The 26,178-nt window shown below is 43.8% G+C and overlaps 1 protein-coding gene across 1 annotated transcript; it reads right to left on the reverse strand.

The window, feature by feature from the left end:
* LOC124270237 (protein zyg-11 homolog B-like) lies at window positions 1–26,178 on the reverse strand. Its single transcript, XM_046705278.1, is given in 18 exon segments — window positions 1–4,302; window positions 5,135–5,232; window positions 5,806–5,858; window positions 6,675–6,701; window positions 6,703–6,808; window positions 7,127–7,194; window positions 7,683–7,754; window positions 8,218–8,288; window positions 8,572–8,713; window positions 9,376–9,486; window positions 12,388–12,441; window positions 12,820–12,957; window positions 12,959–12,997; window positions 13,774–13,914; window positions 14,201–14,312; window positions 15,865–16,073; window positions 22,134–22,807; window positions 26,056–26,178. Coding segments are annotated over 17 exon segments (2,229 nt in total). The 5' UTR covers window positions 22,779–22,807; window positions 26,056–26,178; the 3' UTR covers window positions 1–4,159.

The following is a 26,178-nucleotide window of genomic DNA, read 5'->3' on the forward strand; positions in this document are numbered from 1 at the left end:
TATATACATAACATTTTTATTCCTCTGCCTGCCCCTGGCCTTTCCGTGGCTGGTAGTGACAACTAGTCAACAAGATATATGTAACAACTTACACAGTCCCTCCTGTCGACCTCAATGTCATACAGAAAACAAGACATTAGGTCACATGAAATGAACGACTGGCCTGACAATTTGACAATCTGTGAAATTACCTACTTTTAAACCAGCCTTCAACACAGGGACTACTTTGCGCAACAGCTTCGCTTCATATGGGAAGAATTCTGTCCCTTGATCAAAAGCAAGGTGATACTTGGATCTAATGTTATCAGATCCTGGCAGCTAAGGGATGTCACTCCACACAGCTGTACCTCACCACTGGGCCACGCCCCCTTCCTAACTATGGTCAGGGACTCCTATCAACTTGAAAGAATGTTACTTGACAGAAAATTAATCATTATGTTTTTATCTGAGTACTGTTGATGTGTCTTAGCCATGAGTCATAGGTGCCTGCAAACAAATGACTGATTCATTATCTTTAACACATTCATATTTTCATTTGTGCTTCAACAACCCATCGACTTTCATCAACATCTCTCACCTGTAAAATATTTGTGCCAAACAATAAATTTGCCATAAATGACTGATGTGCTTGTGGAAAAGGTAAATGATCTACAAGTGTTGACACAGCTCTGATTCACCACGGGTGACCAGCTCAAGGTGCTTCAACCTGTGGGTGACTGAACGTAAGGAGATGTACAATGTTAACAATGAACACTTTTGTACCACTGATAATTTTGTAAATGTATGGGAGGAACAGTAACAGTTATTGCTCAGAGAGTTGGACAACTGGGAATCAAACAACAGGGATCATACAACTGTGTAAAACAGTTGCAAACTGTAACCATGGTAACAATCCAAGAAAGTCATCAGTGAACATTATGTGATAAGTTGGAAAGGTGTCATTCAAAAGTACTCAACATTTGGTTATACGCCTACGATGAGACTGCATCAATAGGGATCAACACGTGCTGTATGCCCACAATGAGACTGCATCAATAGGGATCAACACGTGATGTATGCCTACAATGAGACTGCATCAATAGGGATCAACACGTGCTGTATGCCTACAATGAGACTGCATTAATAGGGATCAACACGTGCTGTATGCCTACAATGAGACTGCATCAATAGGGATCAACACGTGCTGTATGCCCACAATGAGACTGCATCAATAGGGATCAACACGTGCTGTATGCCCACAATGAGACTGCATCAATAGGGATCAACACGTGCTGTATGCCCACAATGAGACTGCATCAATAGGGATCAACACGTGCTGTATGCCCACAATGAGACTGCATCAATAGGGATCAACACGTGCTGTATGCCTGCACAATGAGACTGCATCAATAGGGATCAACACGTGCTGTATGCCCACAATGAGACTGCATCAATAGGGATCAACACGTGCTGTATGCCCACAATGAGACTGCATCAATAGGGATCAACACGCGTGTATGCCTACGATGACTGCATCAATAGGGATCAACACGTGCTGTATGCCCACAATGAGACTGCATCAATAGGGATCAACACGTGCTGTATGCCCACAATGAGACTGCATCAATAGGGATCAACACGTGCTGTATGCCTACAATGAGACTGCATCAATAGGGATCAACACGTGCTGTATGCCTACAATGAGACTGCATTAATAGGGATCAACACGTGCTGTATGCCTACAATGAGACTGCATCAATAGGGATCAACACATGCCGTATGCCTACAAGGGAACATAATGATCATTAGCCACTGCACCTTCCTACTGTCAATTCACATAATGTAGTGGTTGATGTGTGTGAGCAGACTCTCCACAAACCCCTGTATTTAGGAGTACTTGAATGGAATCCACTGGGATTGCCTACCTCTCCGAGCCAAGTCCCACTCTAAACACAGGAAAGTTTCTGAATAAGCATCTCATCTTCTAGCATAAGAATAAATATTTCATTGCTTGTGCTCTTCAGGAATAAAAATGTTGGCAAAACTTCAACAACACTTTACACTCTATAATCTATTATTGAAAACAATCATAATACCTGTTTGTCAAATATAGTACATTTAATTGGTTACTAGAGATACCAAGTGACTTCATAATCTATCCAATAGTTCTTTGGAGACAGCTGTACAACAATAACATTAGCTCAGCAGCTTTGAGACACTGATTACATTACACCACGGGCAATGCTGGCCACAAAAGTCCACAAATAATGTGCTTCTTAAACTCCTCATCCTCAAGCAATCTCCTTGGCATGTTCACCAAAATATCTGAAACTTGAATAACGTTTGGTGGGAGCCACATGACTGACTGTCCATGAAGTCGCAGGGATAACAGCCGTAACATACTGGTGAGAAGTATTTCTGACATAACCATGGTAGTATTGTGATCATGATATACCATTGTAGTCAGTGTTGGCCCTTAACCCTGAACAGCTGCAGGCCCTAAGGACCCAGAACTATAAAAAGTTGTGGGTCCTGATCAGAAGTGTAGGCCCTATATTTCAATATGGAAATAACACTCTTAGTTATTGGGGATGAAAAAGCTGTCTGCCATAAGGACCTGCAGAAAACAAAAGTTGTGGGTCCGAGTGATTTTCATCCGGTCTAGGGCCTAATGACACGTTTATTTCGAACGCTGATTGCAGTAATAATAAAAGAGTTGTCAGGTTGCTCATTTTTAACGTCTCACCAGTATGATAGCAGTAGAGATATGTTTATGAGTTAAAGGCCTATCTGTGATCAGAATTTAAGGATATAAATCCACTCATAAAAGCATTTAAAAAAACTATTTTCATTAAATCATAAAAATGTAACCGACAATTTGTTTGTGGAACAATGCTGTATGAGTGGTAAGGGGACACTGCAACAGGGATAGCAGTGAATAACAATACCATTACCTTACTTCCTGTCCGTAGCCGAATACCACCTTCTTTATTTTACACTGAAATTAACTTAGACTCCAATTGCACCAAACACCACAACATGTGACCACAATATGGCAAATTCATATGTCTTATCAGCACTGATTTTGTACCGTTAAATGAAATATTTTAATGTGTAATCTATCAAAATTTTAGGGTTCACCCCAGATCCATTATGAAAATGTCAAATTTCAAGAAACTCCAACATGTCTTTCAGTCATAATATAAGCACAAGAACACACAATACAAAAATTTGATCATCTTTCATTAATAAGACAAGTGCTTATCCTTGGAAACTGAAATACATAGTGGATAATATGTAATTAACATGTAACAACAAAACAACCACAAAAAGCAGTGAAAGAGAGTCCATTATCTTCACAGCCCTCAAGAAACGTCAGGGTTGGTCAAAACAGTGTCTAATACAGTTGTCTCCCTTTATCTGACTCGGTGAACCACTGTACATCCAGCTGTTTATGTTCAGTAATACCATACAGTCCACTCCATGTGTTACAGCTGATAATATTACAACCAGGAAATAATAAATACACTACTACATATATAACCATGTCAAGTCACTGTACATCATCCATTATGTCAACTGGAATACAAACTAAAGAATGAGTCCATAAATCACATCAATGTCACTTGGGATACAAAATCTTGCCAACGTTGTAATGGCTGCTTCCATCTCCAGGATGCAGTTCACACATCCTCAGCATCCTCCATGTTGTCACCCACAATGCATCACTGTCATCATGAATGACAGCCATCTTGAAATTACTCTTCCAGGTCATGATGTCTTTCAACTATCACCCATCCATCTATGACCCATGTAGCTATGCTCGTGCACACACTACTTGCATGGAGAAGCTACATGAACGTTTTTCCAGCTCCAGTGATATACTCCATGTGTATGCTGCTGCAATCCCTAACTTGACAATGACTGAGCTGATTTATACACAACTTATACCCCACACACCAAAATACCAAATACCAGCTCTTACAACAACTTTCTGTATCTGGCAAAGTTGCCCATGTAGAATTCCTAACAACTGGTCCGTAAGTTCCTGGAAACACAAGATCCCTGATCATCTCGTTCTCTGTTGATTGCACTGAAATTCCTACGCCTAACCAACAAACCCCCCGTAGGAGTTCCTGTCTGCCCAGGAGTTGAGGTGAAGTCAAAGTGAAGGCACGGTCTACACACTTTTCACATGTTCTTGCAGCAGGCTGAGGATTGTTTTTGAGATGCCGACTACATTGAGATCGGCACTGGCAACCACCAGCTGGTGAATCTTCTCCACACCTCCTTCTTCCTTCAACAGAGGGCAGTACCGCTTGCCTGAAAACACATTACATACATGTCACAGTAGGAATGACTGTAAATGTTGAGAGCGGGAATGAGTGCTGTCATCTGTGATCTTGGGATCACCTGATCCTCATATTAGGTTTTAGGTCAACACAGTTTCACAGAAAAAATAAACAGCGTGCACTCACAAAGTTTAGCCAAACCTTTAGGGATTTTTAAGTTCTATGAAGATAGTCTTCCTTGGGGTTCATATATGCATTTCCTGCTGAAAAGAATTGTGGGGAGGTGGGAGGTCCTACCCCAAGGAAGACTCTGTCAATGTGTATGTCACCTGTCAATGTGTATGATTTTTGTATAAAATGAATGTACCTACTGATGTGAATAAAAAAATGTGAAAAACCCCAAAAACACTTGAGTTTGGTAAACAGCCTTGGAGGAGTAGATCTGCTGAGGTGAGTACAACAAATGCATATATGGACCCCAAGGAAGACAACAAATCCTGTCTTAAGAAAACCATAGGTTTCTATTGAACGAGGGGTGTATCAGCACATGAAGATATGTGTACCATAAGGATGACCTCTTTCAAACTATGTTGCTGGTTTATCTTTCTTGGGATACCATAAGGTTTGTTTCACATTTACATGCATCATGTTACGAGTCTCTCCAAGTCAGACATGGTTTGTGGCCCATATAGCCCAAAGCTGCACTCAGGCACACCCAGACCTACCATTCTTTGTGCAGACATGGTTGATAGCCCACACAGCCCACAGCTGCACTCAGGCACACCCAGACCTACCATTCTTTGTGCAGACATGATTCATAGCCCACACAGCCCACAGTTGCACTCAGACACACCAAGACCTACCATTCTTTGTGCAGACATGGTTGATAGCCCACACAGCCCACAGCTGCACAGAGGGAGCATCATGACAGTCCAACAGGGGGAAGAACGGATTAAATGACCTGGAAAAATAACGACACAGTCAAACAACAATATCATAAATCTTTTTCAAGATATGAAACATACTGATTTGATTCATTACAAAAGCTAAATATTTTTCTCGCTTTACCACTGGTGGCACTATCTGGTCTTTGCCACTGTGACATGTAAAGACTTTATCTCTTGTAGTGAGTGAGTGAGTGAGCGAGTTTAGTTTTACACCACACTCAGCAATATTCCAGCTATATGGTGCGGTCTGTAAATAATTGAGTCTGGACCAGACAATCCAGTGATCAACAGCAGGAGCATCGATCTGCGCAATTGGGAACCGATGACATGTGTCAACCAAGTCAGCGAGCCTGACCACCCGATCCCATTAGTCGCCTCTTACGACAAGCATAGTCAGCCTTTTGTGGCAAGCATGGGTTGCTGAAGACCTATTCTACCCCAGATCTTCATGGGTCAATCTCTTGTAGAATTGTAATGAATACATTGATATTTGTTTTCACACTATCAAGCAGATCGCAAACATAAAATCTTTGGTTTTATCACCATGCTTTCCCCACCACTCAGCCTGTAGTGAGCCAACAACTGACCTGTATGCCACCATTTCACTCTGTGGCTGCTGCCATCTCCGTACAACCGTAGCCTGAAACACATAACACATAACACTGTGGAACCTTGGGACTCTAATATAACCACTTATTTCAACAAATCCATTACTTCTCAATATCTTCACACATGTTGACTAAGCCAAGTAGGTGAAGAGCAAGGGAGGCAGTTTACTGACACACAAACCAGTCCTAGCTGAACACACATGGAAACACTGAAACCAGGTAGGTTGAAACATTGCCACTACAGTGAATGAGTGAGTGAGTTTAGTTTTATGCCGCACTCAGCAATATTCCAGCTATATGGCGGCGGTCTGTAAATAATCGAGTCTGGACGAGACAATCCAGTTATCAACAGCATGAGCATCGATCTATCGCAATTGGGAACCGATGACATGTGTCAACCAAGTCAGCGAGCCTGCATTGCCATTACAAGAAACATACATTCCATTTACTGTGACCTTATTCATCTCTATCAGAACAGAAACTTCTCAAATTACCAAAATGTTTGGGGCCTCATCATCTTAACAATAGCCTTGCCCAGAGCTTTTCAACACCGACATGCATGGCCTTTCAAGGTTTAGAACTGCTTTTCAAGGCTTTTAGTAGGACTCATACTGGCAATATTTTGTTTTAAATCCAGCATGCAATATATTGGTCATTAAAAGCAGAATGAGGATCATTCATACTTTATAAAAAGGGATCTTACAATTCAAGGCCTTCCATAGACTGTATGACCCTTGGGAGCTAAAACAAATCTATATCTCTGTAACAGAATGACAGTTTGCCAGGTCATCCTTATCACAGCACTGTTTCAGAGAGTCTGTCTTGTATAATTTGAGGGGCAGACATACCAGGTCTTCCAGAATATCCTCGCGGGCGGGGGGTGCCGGCCAGCAGCCAGGACTCCTCCCCATCACTGGCCAGGTGAGCTACAATCCCTGCTGCGAAGTAACTCACATCAATAAACTCTGTGTGCAGCAAACGTCTGGAACAAAGAGCCACACAGTTACATATTACATAACATATTACAAAATGCATTGTTCATGATAAAAACTTTTAAGATAAGATAAATAAACATCATAAAACCATGAAACCATTTGAAGTTTAGGCTTTGCTATGTAGTGAGAGTGAATGAGTTTTGTTGAAAACAGTATAAGTCAACAGACCAAAAATCTCGGACTCAAGTTTGCAGCAAGGGCTAATGGAAGCAGCTGTGCACAGAAAGAGCAAAATGTCTGACCAATGGGTCATCCCTGCTTCCTTTATAGAGTGAAGGCATTGTAAACAACAAACAGACACCTACTTGACCAGCATGATGAAGTCCTCTCTCATCAGGGATTGTCGTAGGGTCTGAACTTCAGCAATGTTGTTCTGAAACACAATAACACCCAGCTGATAACACCACACCAAAGAACAAGCACAGTGCTCTTTCAAGAAAACAACTCTCCCCCTCCTTCAAGAAGCACTCAGTTTCAACACATATGACTCATATTTAAGAATACAGCCCCATCTTAACCTTCCTTGAAGGAGAGAGTTCTATCATGAGCTTCCCCAAAGGAAACACTTGTGTGATGACCTTCCCCTTCCTTCTTCCCCCAGACTCCAGTGTGACTGGTCTCCCCCTCCCTGACTCCAGTGTGACTGGTCTCACCCTCCCTGACTCCAGTGTGACTGGTCTCCCCCTCCCTGACTCCAGTGTGACCAGTCTCCCCCTTCCCGACTCCAGTGTGACTGGTCTCCCCATCCCTGACTCCAGTGTGGCTGGTCTCCCCTCCCTTATCCCTGTGTGACCAGTCTCCCCATCCCTGACTCCTGTGTGACCAGTCACCCCTCCCAGGTTCAATGAATCTCTCACTCACCAGCAGCCCGAGTATTTTGGTCTCCACTTGGACCCTGCTCTCATTCTCCAGGTCAAGAGTGTCATTCAGAGTCTGCAACATCAGAGTCAGTGACACACATTCAATGTATCTACAGTGGAGATTGTATGGAATTATGTTTAAAGGATGATAGCGAGTTAAACAAGGCTTGAATAGTACCAGTTACTTTTGGGTGATACGGTGAAGGTATGGCATGGACAAATCTAGAAGCATATTCAAGATAAAATGACTGGCCAAGAGTGATAAAGTTGTATATTGCCTGGAAGGACAGTGGCAACTTGATGTAATGAAACAATTACCATTTCTGTATCATCTGATCATAAAATATAGCATAATTGGAGGCCACTTTTTGCAGTTATACAATATCATTTACACAAAAAGTATGTTTCACAAAGTGTCCCCATAATGGGGATCAAACCATGTTTTCTGTATGGGCAAACACTTGACCCACAAGGCTACCCCCGCACTAGCCATGATAGAGTGTGTGACATTTAGATATCATCAAGTGCATCATCACCTGCAACATTTTCATAAACAACTCCAGGCCACTCTCGTTGAGGAACACATGACAGGTGGGTGCTGACTCATCTGGAAGTAACAGCTGTGTGTTATGACATGTCGGACACACTACCCGATACGTTCAACGTGAAATAGCCTGTATGAACAGACTCAAGCACATATTATATATCAAACTTGAGTCTTGAGGATATACCATACATGAAACAAACTGCTAAGACAATATTTGATAAGCCTCAATTAATGTAATGTTTTAAGAAATTAAGCTGTAATTCCTGAATTGTACTTCATATGAACTCTCAATGTGGTGTAAGTGTACATCGCTGTTTCAGCAACATAATATCATGTGACTGACCTGTGAGGTTCCAGAGAGCACTGAGAGTAAACTTGAGGGTGATGTCAATCTGCACCGACTCCATTCGCTGCTTCACCAGCGACAGCAACTTCTTCATGTACCGAGACTTGGCACCAAGGATAGATGTCTGCTCTGTTGATATCTGGCAGATGAACAAACATCATCAGACACCTACAAGGGGTGCAAGATGGGGGCGGCTACAATTTGTGCAAGATTGGGTGCCTACAATTTGTGCTAGATGAGGCATTGCCTACAATTTGTGCAAGCAAGAGTGCCTACTGCAAGATGATGCCCACAAATTTGTGCAAGATGGAAGTGCCTGCCTCAAATTTGTGCAAGATGTGGATGCCTACTACAATTTGTGCAAGATGGGGGATGCATACAATTTGTGCCTTTCAAGATTGGCAAGATGGGGGCTGCCTACAATTTGTGCAAGATGGGGTGCCTACAATTTGTGAGTGAGTGAGTTTAGTTTTTACACCGCACTCAGCAATATTCCAGCTATATAGCGGCGGTCTGTAAATAGTCGAGTATGGACCAGACAATCCAGTGATCACCATCATGAACATCGATCTGCGCAACTGGGAAATGATGACATGTGTCAACCAAGTCAGCTAGCCTGACCACCCAATCCCGTTAGTCGACTCTTACAACAAGTATGGGTTACTGAAGATCAATATTCTAACCCGGACCTTCATGGGTCGACTACAATTTGTGCAAGATGGGGGCTGCCTACAATTTGTGCAAGATGGGGGGGTGCCTACAAATTGTAGCTTCCTGCAGACAGAAGAGATTTATCCTTACCTTGGCAGCAAGTATAGAGCAGATTGCCACTGACATCCTGTTCATGGAAGGGTCTTCGAAGGAACATAAACACTCCATGACTAGCCGGGCACATCGGAATCGATTAAAGTTCTGTAAAATAATAAATGATCTTGTTTGTTCATAACATGATGATTGTGAGCACTAAACCAACCTCAGAGTAGCATTACTTCAACTGATGGTACCAATGGTACTGACAGTACAGTGAGTGAGTTTAGTTTTACACCACTTTTAGCACTATTCCAGCAATATCACAGCTGGGGACACCAGTAATGGGCTTCACACATTGTACCCTTGTGGGGAATCAAACCTGGGTCTTCGGCGTGACAATTAATCACTTTAACCACTAGGCCACCCAACCGCCACCCGATAATACTGATGGTACTGAAGGTACTGATAATACTGATGGTACTGATAATATTTTCCTTTCTTAAGTGGCATTTAGAAGCTGGTATGATGAATAGGAACACTTTTTATGGATAGACAACTTCTTTGTTGCAGTAGTAGTTGCGACGTTGCAGTGTAGATCCTGAAACTGTTATCAAGCAAATGATACACAACATTTGCACAAGGAGAAATATCTACATGGCGGGTATTGGTTTATAAAATAGAAGAGGTAGATGTACAGCGTGTTGAAAGTGAGGTGATTTGAAGAGCGGATGTATTTCTTCTCCAAGTTGTTGAGTTTGTTGACAAGTGTAATTGCCATCTCTACATGTAGATGGCATATAACTTCCTTAAGTGGCATTTAGAAGCTGGTATGATGAAGTGGATACACAACTGATCATACTGATAATATTAATGGTACTGATGATAAAGTGGAAGGAACAATGGTACTGATACTATGATACTGATAAGGTACTGATAATACTGGATACTGAAGGATAATACTGATGATACTGAAGGTACTGATAACACTGAAGGTAAAGATGGTACTGATAATACTGATGATACTGAAGGTACTGATAATACTGATGATACTGAAGGTACTGATAATACTGATGATACTGAAGGTACTGATAATACTGATGATACTGAAGGTACTGATAACACTGAAGGTAAAGATGGTACTGATAATACTGATGATACTGAAGGTACTGATAATACTGATGGTACCAATAATACTGATGGTACTGAATGTACAGTCAATAAGGAGGGTACCAATAATACTCATGGTACTGAATGTACAGTCAATAAGGAGGGTACCAATAATACTGATGGTACTGAAGGTACAGTCAATAAGGAGGGTACCAATAATACTGATGGTACTGAATGTACAGTCAATAAGGAGGGTACCAATAATACTGATGGTACTGAATGTACAGTCAATAAGGAGGGTACCAATAATACTGATGGTACTGAATGTACAGTCAATAAGGAGGGTACCAATAATACTGATGGTACTGAATGTACAGTCAATAAGGAGGGTACCAATAATACTGATGGTACTGAAGGTAGTCAATAAGGAGGGTACCAATAATACTCATGGTACTGAATGTACAGTCAATAAGGAGGGTACCAATAATACTGATGGTACTGAAGGTAGAGTCAATAAGGAGGGTACCAATAATACTCATGGTACTGAAGGTACAGTCAATAAGGAGGGTACCAATAATACTGATGGTACTGAATGTACAGTCAATAAGGAGGGTACCAATAATACTGATGGTACTGAATGTACAGTCAATAAGGAGGGTACCAATAATAATACTCATGGTAAGGAGGGTAAACTGAATGTACAGTCAATAAGGAGGGTACCAATAATACTGATGGTACTGAAGGTACAGTCAATAAGGAGGGTACCAATAATACTCATGGTACTGAATGTACAGTCAATAAGGAGGGTACCAATAATACTGATGGTACTGAAGGTACAGTCAATAAGGAGGGTCCCAATAATACTGATGGTACTGAATGTACAGTCAATAAGGAGGGTACCAATAATACTGATGGTACTGAATGTACAGTCAATAAGGAGGGTACCAATAATACTGATGGTACTGAAGGTAGAGTCAATAAGGAGGGTACCAATAATACTCATGGTACTGAAGGTACAGTCAATAAGGAGGGTACCAATAATACTGATGGTACTGAAGGTAGTCAATAAGGAGGGTACCAATAATACTGATGGTACTGAAGGTACAGTCAATAAGGAGGGTACCAATAATACTCATGGTACTGAATGTACAGTCAATAAGGAGGGTACCAATAATACTGATGGTACTGAATGTACAGTCAATAAGGAGGGTACCAATAATACTGATGGTACTGAATGTACAGTCAATAAGGAGGGTACCAATAATACTGATGGTACTGAAGGTACAGTCAATAAGGAGGGTACCAATAATACTCATGGTACTGAATGTACAGTCAATAAGGAGGGTACCAATAATACTGATGGTACTGAAGGTACAGTCAATAAGGAGGGTACCAATAATACTCATGGTACTGAATGTACAGTCAATAAGGAGGGTACCAATAATACTGATGGTACTGAAGGTACAGTCAATAAGGAGGGTCCCAATAATACTGATGGTACTGAATGTACTGATGGTACTGAATGTACAGTCAATAGGAGGTACCAATAATACTGATGGTGGTACTGAATGTACAGTCAATAAGGAGGTACCAATAATACTGATGGTACTGAATGTACAGTCAATAAGGAGAGGTACCAATAATACTGATGGTACTGAAGGTAGAGGGTACCAATAATACTGATGGTACTGAATGTACAGTCAATAAGGGAGGTACCAATAATACTGATGGTACTGAATGTACAGTCAATAAGGAGGGTACCAATAATAAGTCAATAAGGAGGGTACCAATAATACTGATGGTACTGAATGTACAGTCAATAAGGAGGGTACCAATAATACTGATGGTACTGAATGTACAGTCAATAAGGAGGGTACCAATAATACTGATGGTACTGAATGTACAGTCAATAAGGAGGGTACACATTATATGGTTTGGGATCTTCACTGTACTCACCACGTCTTGAAGGATGCGATCACTGCAAAGGGTCAAGAGGGCATTCTTCTGAAGCTAAACAGAAATACTTAGTGTGCTCAAAGGGTTCATATAAACGTATCAAACTTAATATGTAGAAACAAAGTACTAGAAATGCTGGGCAGCCATTAACCATCGACTTGATCTTATGGTTGTCTAACATTATTCAGCAGAAGCTACATGACAGTGCACTTTTGATAATTAAGATCAAATAATGAGAAACAACAATTAATGCCATCAGAGTACGACGAGAAGCAAATCAAACATGTCATAAATCATAATCACAAATCTATTAAGCCACTCGGTATGACAGGCAAGTTGCAGGGGACCAGTTCTAAACAGGAGTCCCCACTGCAAGAACTGATCATGTGAATAAACTGTGCCGACCATACAACATCTCATGAGTTTTCCCACCTGTTGATGATTGGGGAAGTTCTCCATGGCCGTGAGGGTCAGATCAACCACACTCTTCAGGCAACCTGGGTGGAGTTTGGAGCCAAGTTCTGACTTGGTAAGATTGTACAGACAGGCTGTGGCAGCCATCTGTACCCCCGAGCTGCTTCGGGTGCCCCTTCATGGACGGCAGCACGACCTGGAAACATGGGGACACATTACATCATTCAGCAACAACAACTCTCTCTATGTGTGGCTGATTGTACTAGCCCACACTTTAGCTGGTTTTATAGTGCTAGCCCACTGAGATACCATGCCGCAGTTAAGCATGAATACCCCACTCAGACACATTATACTGACTTCCGAGCCGACCATTCCTTGTTATACCCATTAATGCCGAGCACCAGGCAGGGTCAACCAAGTACCATATTTTAACGTCTTTTGGTATGACGCGGACGGGGATCCAACCAGCGACCTTGCGCTCTCTGTGGGACTCATGTGGTAATACTATCTGCCACACTTCAGGATCAAGTACTGGGGTATTGCCAGGAGGCATGCATACAGATAGCTGGAGTTTGGCTTGGTATGGAGACAGCCACAGATATATCTCCACCTGTACAGATGCCAATATTCACCCCAAATTATCCAGTCGTAGTCAGTTCAAATTTCCATTTGGTAATTACAAATTTGCCAATTCATATTCATTTAGTTATAACAATAACACAACTTTCACCTTCACTGATAACAGGAAGTAGAAAGATATATTCTTGTATCAAGAGAAGAGGTTAAATACCCTATAATTTAAGAAAATAATAACTTAATTCCAATTTACACAAAGTGATGTTAATTTTCAAATTTCCCTGCAAATGGGTTTGTTGAACATCCTAGATATACCCTGATGACACTACCCTTTAAGGCACACCCTGTTTATATTTTCTCAAACACAATGATTGTACACAAGTTGAGGTGACTGACCTTGATTATGTCTCTCCGGGGTTCAAGCCAGGTCTGGGAGAAACTGAACAATTTAAACAGGGCTCTCTGTACATAGACAGCTCGTGTAGAGTACCTCCGCAGGGCCTCCACGATCTGCTTCTCGTTAGCCTCACCTGTCACCTGCAGGTGTGCCAAGAAATGTGTTAGCAGGCAACATAATCACAACATTATCATTTCAATTAAATTTCCAAGCAACAATGATTAACTTAAATCGCTAATTGTCTCATTAAACTATTCACTTTAACATTATTTGTGAATTATCTGAATGGTTTATACACAAAAAAAGACCAAACAGTTAGCTTATAATTTCCTGAGATTATGAGGACAACACATGCGGAAACAGGTATTTATCTCCGCCTACTCAAAGGTCAATATTCAGTATGAGGAAAGTGAGTTTAGCACACACCACAATGTCATTTCGATATTCAGGGCATTCGTCGATGAACATGGAGTATTGACAGGCCTTGATGAGAGCCAGGCCAAGGAACCGAAGACGTTGGTGATGGCTCAAGTATGTCCTGCAGACAAACACATGCAACCATGTTACAATCAACTCAAAAAAACACAGTCACATAAATGTTGAGATCATTGCAATTTGACTAAACAGTGCTGTTGTGGCCAAGATGATACATGAAGTGAGATTTCAAGACATCCTTGATACTATGAGTGCAAGGACCCATGTTAGAAGGGTTCCTACTGCTGCTGCCCCTTATTAGGCTCCTTATATCACCATTTGAAACTGTGAAGCTGTTGCAACATGATCATGATGATCCGTTAATGGCCCAGTGATCTTGTGTGGTTATCTACAGAGTTTTTCCTTCTGTATATTCCAGTTTCCGGGTTAACCTTTGTGTTTCCATTTGGGAGTCACCTCTTCACCTTATCACCATTTGATAGAAATATAATCATGATAATGGATATTAATAAAAGCCACAATCAGAGATGAGATCTTTAATACATTTTGACAAACCTTGTACTTCATGTTGAGAACAATGTAGTGATTTCTTTATGAACAGTTTCAGTGTTCAGACAACAGTTATTGGGAACTGAAATCTCCATAAAAATATAAATTTAATGGCTAGACAGTTGGGTTGGCAGGCAGGTGGATGGGCAGGTGGATGTGGGGGGGCAGGTTGATAAGCAGACAGGTGAATGGGCAGACACATGGATGGGCGGGTGGATGGGTGGTCAGGTGGATGGGCAGAAAGGTGGATGGGCGGATAGGCGGATGGACGAGCAGTGGATGGGCGGCAGGTGGATGGGTGGGCAGGTGGATGGGTGGGTAGGTGGGCCGGGTGGGCAGGTGGATGGGTGGGTAGGTGGGACGGGTGGACAGGTGGATGGGCAGACACATGGATGGATGAGTAGGTGGATGGGCAGGTACGTGGATGGACGAGCAGGTGGATGGGCAGACAGGTGGATGGGCGGGTAGCTGGATGGGCGGACAGGTGGATGGGGGAGCAGTTGGATGAGGAAGCAAGTGGACAGGCAGAAATGTGGATGGGCAGGCAGATGGATGGGGTCAGGTGGCTGGATGAGCAGGTGGATGGGGGGCAGAGGGATGGGCAGGTAGGTGGATGGACGAGCAGGTGGATGGGGGGCAGAGGGATGGGCAGGTAGGTGGATGGACGAGCAGGTGGATGGCGGCAGGTGAAATGGTAGGTGGATGGACAGACACATGGATGGGCGGACAGGTGGATGGGAGGCAGGCAGATGGACAAGCAGGTGGATGGGTGGGCAGGAAGATGGGCAGACAGGTGGATGGACAGGCACGTGGATGGGTGGGTGGTAGATGGGTGGACCGGTGAATGGGCGGACAGGGGCAGGCAGGTGGATGGGCGGCCAGGTGAATGAGTGTGCAGGTAGATGGGTGGATAGGTGATGAAAACCACTCATGGGCAAAGGGGCCCTTTAATATGTTAATTCTGAAGCCTACCAATCAACTGCAAAAAGAATTTAAGGCTCCAGTAGAATTCCTCTTGTTCAGTGAGTGTCATGCATCTACATTATTACAGATAACACACACTTCAAACAGGTGGGCAGTTATCAGCTGCCATCATGGCTACTTACTTGAGTAAATCTTCAGCAACATCATCTCTACCGGATATGTCCAGCGACGTCAAGTTGGGGTGACACAAGCTCCTCTCAAGAAGGGAGGTAATCTGAAACTTGGGCGGATAAATACTGATGAAAGACTGGGAGCTGTCACTGGAGATGTCCAGATGGACGAGCTGAGTCAGCTCACACAACACTGTCACCAAGTCCTCTGTGTTCGTCACCTGGCAAAAACAAAACATAGGCCTCAGATACATTATTCAATATTTGTTCATCATTCTTGCTTCTAGGGTTAGATCCTTCACATTAAGTTTAACTAATATGTTTATATAAGATTTTTATAACTGCTATTTTGAATCTTTTTTGACAATTCGAACTAACCTGTAGAGGTTTCAGATTCTTTGAATATATTCCTCCTTGGGGTACTTATAAGCATTTAAATGTCCATTTAAAATCCCTATGACAGTTGTAACAATATTTGAATAAATATTTACAAAACAAAAAACTACGTTTTTGTCTTGTGAGACCACCCCTACAGGGCCCTACTGCGCCCTACAGCCAAGAGCAGGTAACTCTAGACTATAACCTCGTACCTCGTACTTTCCATGCTGAACAAAATCAGACAGAATGTGGTGAGGTAGGCGGGCGTACCCCAAGGAGGAATATATTCAAAGAATCTGAAACCTCTACAGGTTAGTTCGATTCTTTTTCATATCTTCCTCCTTGGGATACTTATAAGCATAAGACAGACTCCTAAAGACGGATCTAAGGAGTGGCATTCTGTCCGCATAAAACAACCCCGACAAGAAGAGGAATTTCCCAAGCTAAAAATAGCAGAAAAAAGCTCACTTACCTGGTCACGTGTCCACCATAGCCAATCAGGCGGGGGCATGAGCCAGGGTCAGGGTCGAACACATTACAATTACAATGCGAAACCTCGCTAATGTAAACTGCTGAGATAAACCCCACCTCCCTCCCGTAATCAATCCGAAGTGAAGATAAGGGAATCCAGCAATAAGCCCCAAGAAACAAAATGCCGTAATACTTCTATTTAGCAATGGTTTCCAAGGCAATAGGTCTAGAGCAGAACGGAGTAATGCAGAAGACATGGGAATAAAAACCATCACCATATAAAACCCATCACCAAGGGAATAGGTAAAATTTTACAAAACCCAACACAAGTTAAAATCAGCAGATAATGGTTCATGTCATAAAAACCTCGAAAGCTCAATCAGCTAGAGAGGTGGAACCTTGCCCACTGGAGAGAACTGACTGACCAAACCGAGCACGCTCACTGGAGAGTCTGTCATTTTGGTAATGACGGATGAACGTACTCGGTCGGCTCCAAATAGCCGCGGAGCAGATCTCCTCAATGGGCAGGGCTGCAGCGTAAGCTTTCGATGTAGCAACTGCCCTAACGAATGAGCTTTCAAACCTTCAGGTGGGATCACGACCTTTGAGTATAGCTCATATGTATGGCAGAGACAAAAGAGATATGGTTTGCTTGGTACCAACCTTGCCCCGCCATAACAACAAAACAATGGTTATACGGATACCCATTGTTCATTTGATATAAGTCTTAAGGGTCTTACAGACATCTAAGACGTGAGCACGTCGTAGAGAGGTACCGGGCGCCGTCACATGAAAGGCACTATCTCTCTTAGGACGGTAAGTATCAGGCAACCGTTTGCTAACTCTGTCTTTGTGAAAAACAGTTAGCGCGGGATCGGCCGACATTGCTTGAATATCGCCTACCCACCTGCCTGAAGTTACTGCCACAAGAAAAGCCGCCTTCCACGTAAGGCTAGACCGGCATCCAACCGAGACTGGAGGAATTCCAACACAGATACTAAATCTGCAGAAAAGGGATCAAGAATCCCCCTGTTGACACACCAGCGTGCATAACAGGCCCATCTATCCTCATACTGAACGTTTGTCGAATCCCTCTACGAAAACCAGAATCGTGTCTGCAACTGGTGCAGGAATTCCACTCACTTGGAGGCGATTCCGGACAGCAGCCAAGCCACCCACTGAATCCTGGGATTCGGGTGGGGCGCTCCGTTCTGGGATAGGAGGTCCGGTCGAAAAGGTAATAGAACAGGAGGCTGAGCCAGAAACCTGATGATTACCGGAAACCAACTTTGAGCGACCAAAGGGGTGCAAAACAAGTAAGCGAGCTGGTTGCAGCTGGTCTGCTGAGACAGGACCTTTGAGATCAGTGGTATCGGTGGAAACGCCCACAGTACCCTGCCCGTCCAATCTAGCTGAAAGGCGTCGTTGGCTAGCGCTCTCAAATCCGGAATCCAAGAGCAAAACACAGGAATCTGGTTCGTCACCCCAGATGCAAACCCGGTCGAGCATCCGCACAAATTGTGGGGCTAGTATATACATGTAAGGAGAGCATCTGCATGCGCGTTAAATCTACAGCGGAGATAAACAGGCAAAACCCGAATGTTGAACTGATGCGTACCACAGTAGAAACTGCCACCTCCATGAAGGAGTTAGCCCGGAGACACTATGCGGCTTTGCGAGGATGCGTAATTCATAGCGTCCTGATTGTCCATTTCCGACGAACCCACACGACCCCTGAACAAACTCCGAAAAGCTCTCGAACACCAGCGGACTGCTCTCGAATTCTAACACATTAATACAGGCTGACTTCCCGCTCCACGACCATATACCCGAGACGCAGGTGAGTAGCCAGGACCCCACACACACACACATCTTGTGAAGGCGTCCATCTGAAATGAGAGGAAGGTGCGGGGTGTCTAAAAGGGATCCCCTTGGACCGAATTCCCGGCTTCCGTCCACCACAGTAGTGAGGAATCAATCACTTTCCGTCGCGAGAATAGTCTCTTAGCTCTGCGAAGTGGGACCACGCAGCGGCATGCGTCTGCTGAGCGGGTCTCATCCTCAGACCGCATGCGCCAAATACACATCCACTGCTTCGCAGCCGCCACATGTTGCCTAGCAAAGCCGACCATATTGAGCTTTAAGCGCGTAGACTCAGAAGAAACTGTAACACAGTCCTCTGGACTTTGAAGATATGGTCTGGGAAGCCAGGGAAACAATCCCCTGCTCCATTGTTGAACCTGCCCCAAGAACGCAGATCCCAGATCCTGCGTCTGAGCGAGGTCACAATTTTTAGGTTGATAATCGGCCCAGTAACGCAGAATATCCATCACATGCAGTGTTGATGCTCACGCATAACTGAGGACCCTAAAGGCCCTGAGAAGCCAGTCGTCCAGAATGCGGAATGTAACAACACCTGCCTGAGACCTGGCTTACTGGAATAAGCAGGGCGGTGGATCACAAAAGCTTCCACTGTGGCAAATGGTAAATCCCACAGGTGTGGACAGGACTGGGGATTTGAAGTGGCTACTTCCCACTCCGAGAGGAATAGTGACAACCAGCACACGCCTATAGGGGCGTTTGGCAGAAGGCGCACCCCACAGGCAGCAAGTCTCCGCTTGCTTGTGTGTGGGGAGCAAAAAGGAGCTCCGAGATCAAATTCGCTTGAGGCAGGGGAGCGCTTGCCCGCCTTACTTTAAAAGGCTGCTGGGACTGGAGGCAGGCCTGCCCTGCCTCTAGCTCTCCTACTCGCTTGGCTTGCAAAGGGGCAGTCAACCAGAAGCTCCATAAGCGGGGCAGAAGGATATCAAGGCAGTAAGAGGGATGGCGTTGGCGAGAATGGAGGTGATTCCAACAAAGGCTTAGAGTCTTTGAAGGTGGACACACGCCTCGGCCTCAGCTCTACCTGCAGTGCCCAGGAAACAGGGACCCCATTGCGCGGCGGCAGAGACAAGGCGCCTGATCGTGGCTACTGGAGAATGGCAGCCTGACAGCCAAAGCAAGCGCTTGCGCATGGCGGCATCCATCGCATCTGGCTGGCACAGCACACCTAATACTGTCCCGAGCCAGATGAGAATGAACTATCCGTGACTGGCAAGTCGGCACCACAAAGTTCTCTAGTCCCACAAGCTGACCCTGCTAATACGGACGACAGAGTAAGCTGGAGTGGACAGCCACTAACTGCTGGGCTGCACTGGTACTTACTCCTCAAAGGACCCGGTATACAGAGACTTCCAGCTGTCGGCGCGTGGTTTGAGAAGGAAGAAGCCGCCTGCCTTGCCTGGCCAAAGCTAATGGCGATGGGCGGCCCCGAGGGTAACTGGAGTCCACCACTGGAGATCCACCAAAATCGTGGCGGACACCTCGGCGACCCGGCTGAAAGCCTCCCGAAGGGCGGAAACTCCCCATGTCCGGGAGGCGTCTCTGCGGGGACAGCCACCTGGGGCAGTACTTCCAGCAGAAATCCTACTAGCGAACCAGCCGCGGGGAACTGACCCAAAGAGTGCGGGACCCCAACCTCGACTCCTCTCTCCCCTCATCCTCCTCCATGTCCAACCTGCGGCGATCCCGGCTGCACGTACCTCCTCAATCAAGAGGCCGCCCGAGAGTACCACACAGAGCCCGAGGAACCGCGAAGGCTTAAAAGGTCAAGAGGAACCAGAAGTGTGGGTCGCCCTGCGGAGTGGAACTGGACCAGGGTGCAGAGGTGCCAGAGAGGAACCTGCCCCTACAGGTTTTCCGAGGCGGCAGACGCTGACCACTGGCCGGTGTCCTGAGCTGGTCGGCGAGAAACCGCCAGTCCATAGGCGAACAAGACAAAACCTGCATCACCGGCGCCAGAAGCCTGTGAAAGCGAACCAGAGCAGCTAGGAGTCGCCCTGGAATGCCGAAGGCAGTCCATCACCTGAGCCCGAAGCCAGGATCAAGCTGTCTGGGAGGAGGCATTCAGCGCCCCAGATCGTCGATCCACCTGGCGACGGAAGTGACTGAGCTCAGCGGGACCCAGACAGCGCCATGTCAATCCAAGGGATTTCCGCGGACTGACATCTGTTCTCTAAATAGATTGGATTAATGCATAAAGCGTAACAGCGGGTGCGAAGCAACAGTAGGTACAGGGGGATATAGATATAGGAGGAGATACAGAAGGAGAGAGACAGGGGCAGTGGAAGCCCTCCTTAGTAACCTCCGCCCGTTTGGGAGGAGCCATTCGGTAGAGGAAGGCTCCAGGAAACTCTTTTACGTGATTGGCGCTTGGGCCTGGGGATCCTGGCCCCAGATATCACCGCCCCAGCACGAAACAAATTGCTATGCCAAAACAGGCGTATCAACGTCTCAGCTTAATGCGTCTAGGGGTAAAAAGCACCGCTGCACAGTCCTTCCTCCTCGCATGATTGGCCTCCGTCAGGCATCACTTAAGCACACCTGCGTGAGTGTCCTCACAGGCCGTGAGGCCGCGAAGCACAGGATTCCAGATAATGTAAGCATTAAGTTGATAATAACAAGTAAGACACACTGCAAAATAACTAACAATTACGACTGATAGCGTAAATATAGAAAATGCTAGCAGCGGAAACAAACGCCCAATGAAAATATTCAGAACAAATCTCCAAATCGCCCATGCAGGGAAAAAGAAACACTCATTGTCGCGTAGGGACCCACTTGTCGAAGTGGACCCACGTCTAGCCAGGGAAACGACAGCATGGAAAGTGAGGTACGAGGTTATAGTCAAGAGTTAACTGCTCTTGTCTGTAGGGGGCTGTAGGGCCCTGTAGGGGTGATCTCACCCCCTATTTTATTCAAATATTGTTACAACTGTCGTAGGGATTTTAAATGGACATTTAAATGTTTATAAGTACCCAAGGAGGAATATATGAAAATTAAGGACAACATGTATCAAACAACAAAATTCTTGAAGGACTACTTGCTACAGAATTAAGACCCAGGTACAATGGCAAAATATTTCCAGCCTAGATACATATGGCAGAAATCAATCCTTCCAGCTGAATACACTCCTTACCTGTAGATTGTACATGGACAGAGACTTCTGGAATACACTCCTTACCTACATGGACATTTGCATCTGGAATACACTCCTTACCTGTAGATTGTACATGGACAGAGACTTCTGGAATACACTCCTTACCTGTAGATTGTACATGGACAGAGACTTCTGGAATACACTCCTTACCTGTAGATTGTACATGGACAGACTTCTGGACTTACCTGTGGACATACTGGAATACACTCCTTACCTGTAGATTGTACATGGACAGAGACTTCTGGAATACACTCCTTACCTGTAGATTGTACATGGACAGAGACTTCTGGAATACACTCCTTACCTGTAGATTGTACATGGACAGAGACTTCTGGAATACACTCCTTACCTGTAGATTGTACATGGACAGAGACTTCTGGAATACACTCCTTACCTGTAGATTGTACATGGACAGAGACTTCAAACGGTCCTTGCACTTCCGGAGTGGGGACACATCATTAATCGCCGTCCCTGAGATGTCGATGCTCTCAAGACCAGGCAAATCCTCAGCTATAATCTCAAGTCCGTGTTTATTGAACTCTGTATGACTCACGTTTAAACTTTGAAGATTTCTCAGTTTTGATAAGGAGACAACAACACAAAACTTCGCACTGTTTAGAAAGGTTGAGTTGCTCACATTGAGTACCCGTAGATTTGTAAGCGTCCATTCACCTAAGCAACTGAAGATGTCATTCACAGTAACACTTTTTAGACCAGTTATCTCTAGTTCTGAGATTCGATGTGATTTGAAAACTCGTAAACCTTTTGTAGTCAATTGTGCATCTTTGATGCTAACGCGTCGTAATGTTGTGACACTGGGGTCAAACAGAGCCAGGGTTTCATCATTCAGACGTTCTTTGTCACATAGTGAAGCCATCAGCTGCTCAGAAAGGTTGCTATGGAAATAGGCATCTGCATCCTTGAATGTGTACTTCGTCTGATTGGTATCAAGACACGTTTGGACATCACACAATGCTTTCAGATTTTCACAGATAAAATCAACGCAGCAGTTCTGCAGGCTTATAGGTGTTTCGTACATCTTGCCTGTCCTCAATATTGCGACCTGTGCTGGAAACATAAAAGGAACAATGAACTGATTAATCCCCATCGTCAACAAAAACATTGACGTCAGAAGCATTATGACAATTGTCCATCCTCCTTCATATATTGTTTCCTGTGGTCTAGAGATGCAATGATAGCAGTGAGGCCACAATATGTATCCCAATACCATGGGTGTGATGTGATTCATATCCAGATAACATGGGTGCGATATGATTTGTATCCAGATAACATGGGTGCGATATGATTTGTATCCAGATAACATGGAGTGCGATATGATTCGTGTATCCAGATAACATGGGTGCGATATGATTTGTATCCAGATAACATGGGTGTGATGTGATTCGTATCCAGATAACATGGGTGTGATGTGATTCGTATCCAGATAACATGGGTGCGATATGATTTGTATCCAGATAACATGGGTGCGATGTGATTTGTATCCAGATAACATGGGTGTGATGTGATTCGTATCCAGATAACATGGGTGCGATGTGATTCGTGATCCAGATAACTTGGAGTGGTGTGATGTGATTCAGTATCCAGATAACATGGAGTACGATGTGATTCGTATCCAGATAACATGGGTGCGATGTGATTCTTATCCAGATAACATGGGTGCGATGTGATTCAGTATCCAGATAACATGGGTGCGATGTGTGATTCAGATCCAGATAACATGGGTCCAGATAACATGGTTGCGATGTGATTCGTATCCAGATAACATGGGTGCGATGTGATTCGTATCCAGATAACATGGGTGCGATGTGATTCGTATCCAGATAACATGGGTGCGATGTGATTCGTATCCAGATAACATGGGTATGATGTGATTCGTATCCAGATAACATGGGTACGATGTGATTTGTATCCAGATAACATGGGTACGATGTGATTCATATCCAGAGACAGTACTAGTATTTCATAACTACATACTTTCTTCTCGATGAATTACAATGGTCAATCACTTGCTGTCAAGTTTCAAACAGCAAAGATGGGATACTGTGGAAGGAAACATATAAGCTGTGGGCCCTGTGCACATGTGGCTGTTGGTAGCCAACAAGGAAGTAACAGACAATTGTATAAACAGGTTCTTGAACTGTTATTATTCACATGTTTTACATCAACATATCTTGCAATGTAATCAAAGTATGAATTGTGATATAGGAGTTGTAAAGTGGTGTCTTGTATCGTGAGTCTCTCATCACCAAAAGTAGGCTTCACATTTGGCATGCATGTTAGGAATCAAACCTGTGTCTTCAGATTGATGTGCAAACACTCTGACCACATGGCTACCCCATCCCCCATTTATTACGAATTACTTCCATATTGTTCACCCAACCAATACAAGACCATGCAAGGGGATGATCGTTTAACATTTTGAGGATGGACCTTGGATATTCTATAATCTACCCATAAAAAACATGGACAAATTATTCTTTCCTCAGGTATTACTCACAGAAGTATATTGCACACTGGGCAAGCTGTATGTTCTCAATAATACTGAAAACTGTGAGTACAAAATAGGTGTGTTATTATTTCTTATTGCTGCCATATAACCCCATATCTGTAAAAGAAAATCTAGTGAAGTAAACATTATGATTTACAAAGCTTATGGGGAGAAATTGTTATTTGACACAACCCATGCTTGAGGACAGAATCATTTCAAAACCTCATTCAAAAATGCATTGGGGCGATGGGGTAGCCTAGTGGTTAAAGCGTTGGCTCGTCACGCTGAAGACCCGGGTTCGATTCCCCACATGGGCAGAATGTGTTAAGCCCATTTCTGGTGTCCCCCGCCGTGATATTGCTGGAATATTGCTAAAAGCGGCATAAAACTAAACTCAAAAATGCATTGCATAATCCTGATGATAGTTAAGAAATGCCAGACTCCAAAACTAACAGCACACTGACCTTTTGAAAGCATTGTCTACAAACAATGGCCGAAAACCCCTTATTCCGCTTGATTTATTCGAGAAGAGACATGTCTGTTGTTTGTAAACAAACTTGCATAATCATATTGATATGCTACAACAACAGTGAAGTGCATGACAATACAACGTGACACATCACTAACCATCCATAGGGATTTAGTAACTGCATACTTTTTCACATTTTAGGACATATTTTCAAAGAAAATTAAACATTTCACAACATAAGATTATCCAAATTGATTGGTTGGTTGATTTTTTGACAATGAAAAAGGCTAGAAAACATGCACATCTTGAATGGTGAGTGATGGTGAGTGAGTAAGTTTATTTTTATGCTGCTTTCAGCAATATTCAAGCAATATCACGGCAGGGGACACCAGAAATGGGCTTAACACATTGTACCCATGTGGGGAATCAAACTCGGGTCTTCGTGATGATATCATGAATGGACTGTGTAAGATGTGACAATGTCACAGAGATAGTGGACTGGGGGCATGGAACTGCACAGGTAAATGAGTGATTGGTTTCATACAACCACGGCATTTATATTGTAACCTAGGGTTTGATCAACTAGCAATTAACATTTTGTAAATCCTCTGCAAAAAATACATGTAATATTTGTCAGCCTTGATGTGCTGAGCTTTACATGCCCTTTAATAAACATAAAGATCAGATTTGTATGGTAACAAGATGTTTGAACATATTTTGTGTACAAATGAAACGTTATAGGCAGATTAGGCACTACAACTGGTAAACAGGAACACATATAATGCAAATCCAGGAACTATGATTACAATCTCAGAAGCATATTTCTACATACTGGAAGTGCCATTTTAGTGTGCCTTCCTATTGCCTATTCTGATGTCTACATAAGCACAACTTAAATTAGGTGTGTATACTATCATTGATGGCAAGGTCCTCAGACACAGTATATATACTGGATACACTGGAGGAAGGTCGTTTCAATATTAACAACGAGACGCACTCGTGAATTCCATCGCCTTGTGTCAGCAATGGTCGTGTGCCACTGACAGTGACAGATGAAGTTGACATATCTGTGCCACCATTTTGTTAGTATTGAATATGATTGCCTCAGTAGCAACTGTGTGCTAGCAATTCGAGCGTTACAACCAGGTGGAACTTTCCAATGATACATATTTACTACGCCGTCGTCAAAGTGAAACAGGAAACTTTTCAGCCCACACACATTTCATTTTCGGATCAAACATTTTCCGTCCATGCGTTACGGGTTGATAGTGTCACTGTGTTTCTCCTTATCAGTAGACACATACTTAAAATTGATCTCCATTCTCGGATATACCTTACCTCAACGATCAAAGTGACACCCAAGTCGTTAAGAAATGTGTGGACATGGATATGTAAACGTCTACTTTCTGGCTACAGGTCGTTCGCCTCTGGATTCAGCGACATCTTCGCCATGACGCAAAT

Source organism: Haliotis rubra, unplaced genomic scaffold, assembly GCF_003918875.1.
Source record: "Haliotis rubra isolate DU_JTF1 unplaced genomic scaffold, ASM391887v1 Scf102, whole genome shotgun sequence".
Lineage (NCBI taxonomy): Eukaryota > Metazoa > Mollusca > Gastropoda > Lepetellida > Haliotidae > Haliotis > Haliotis rubra.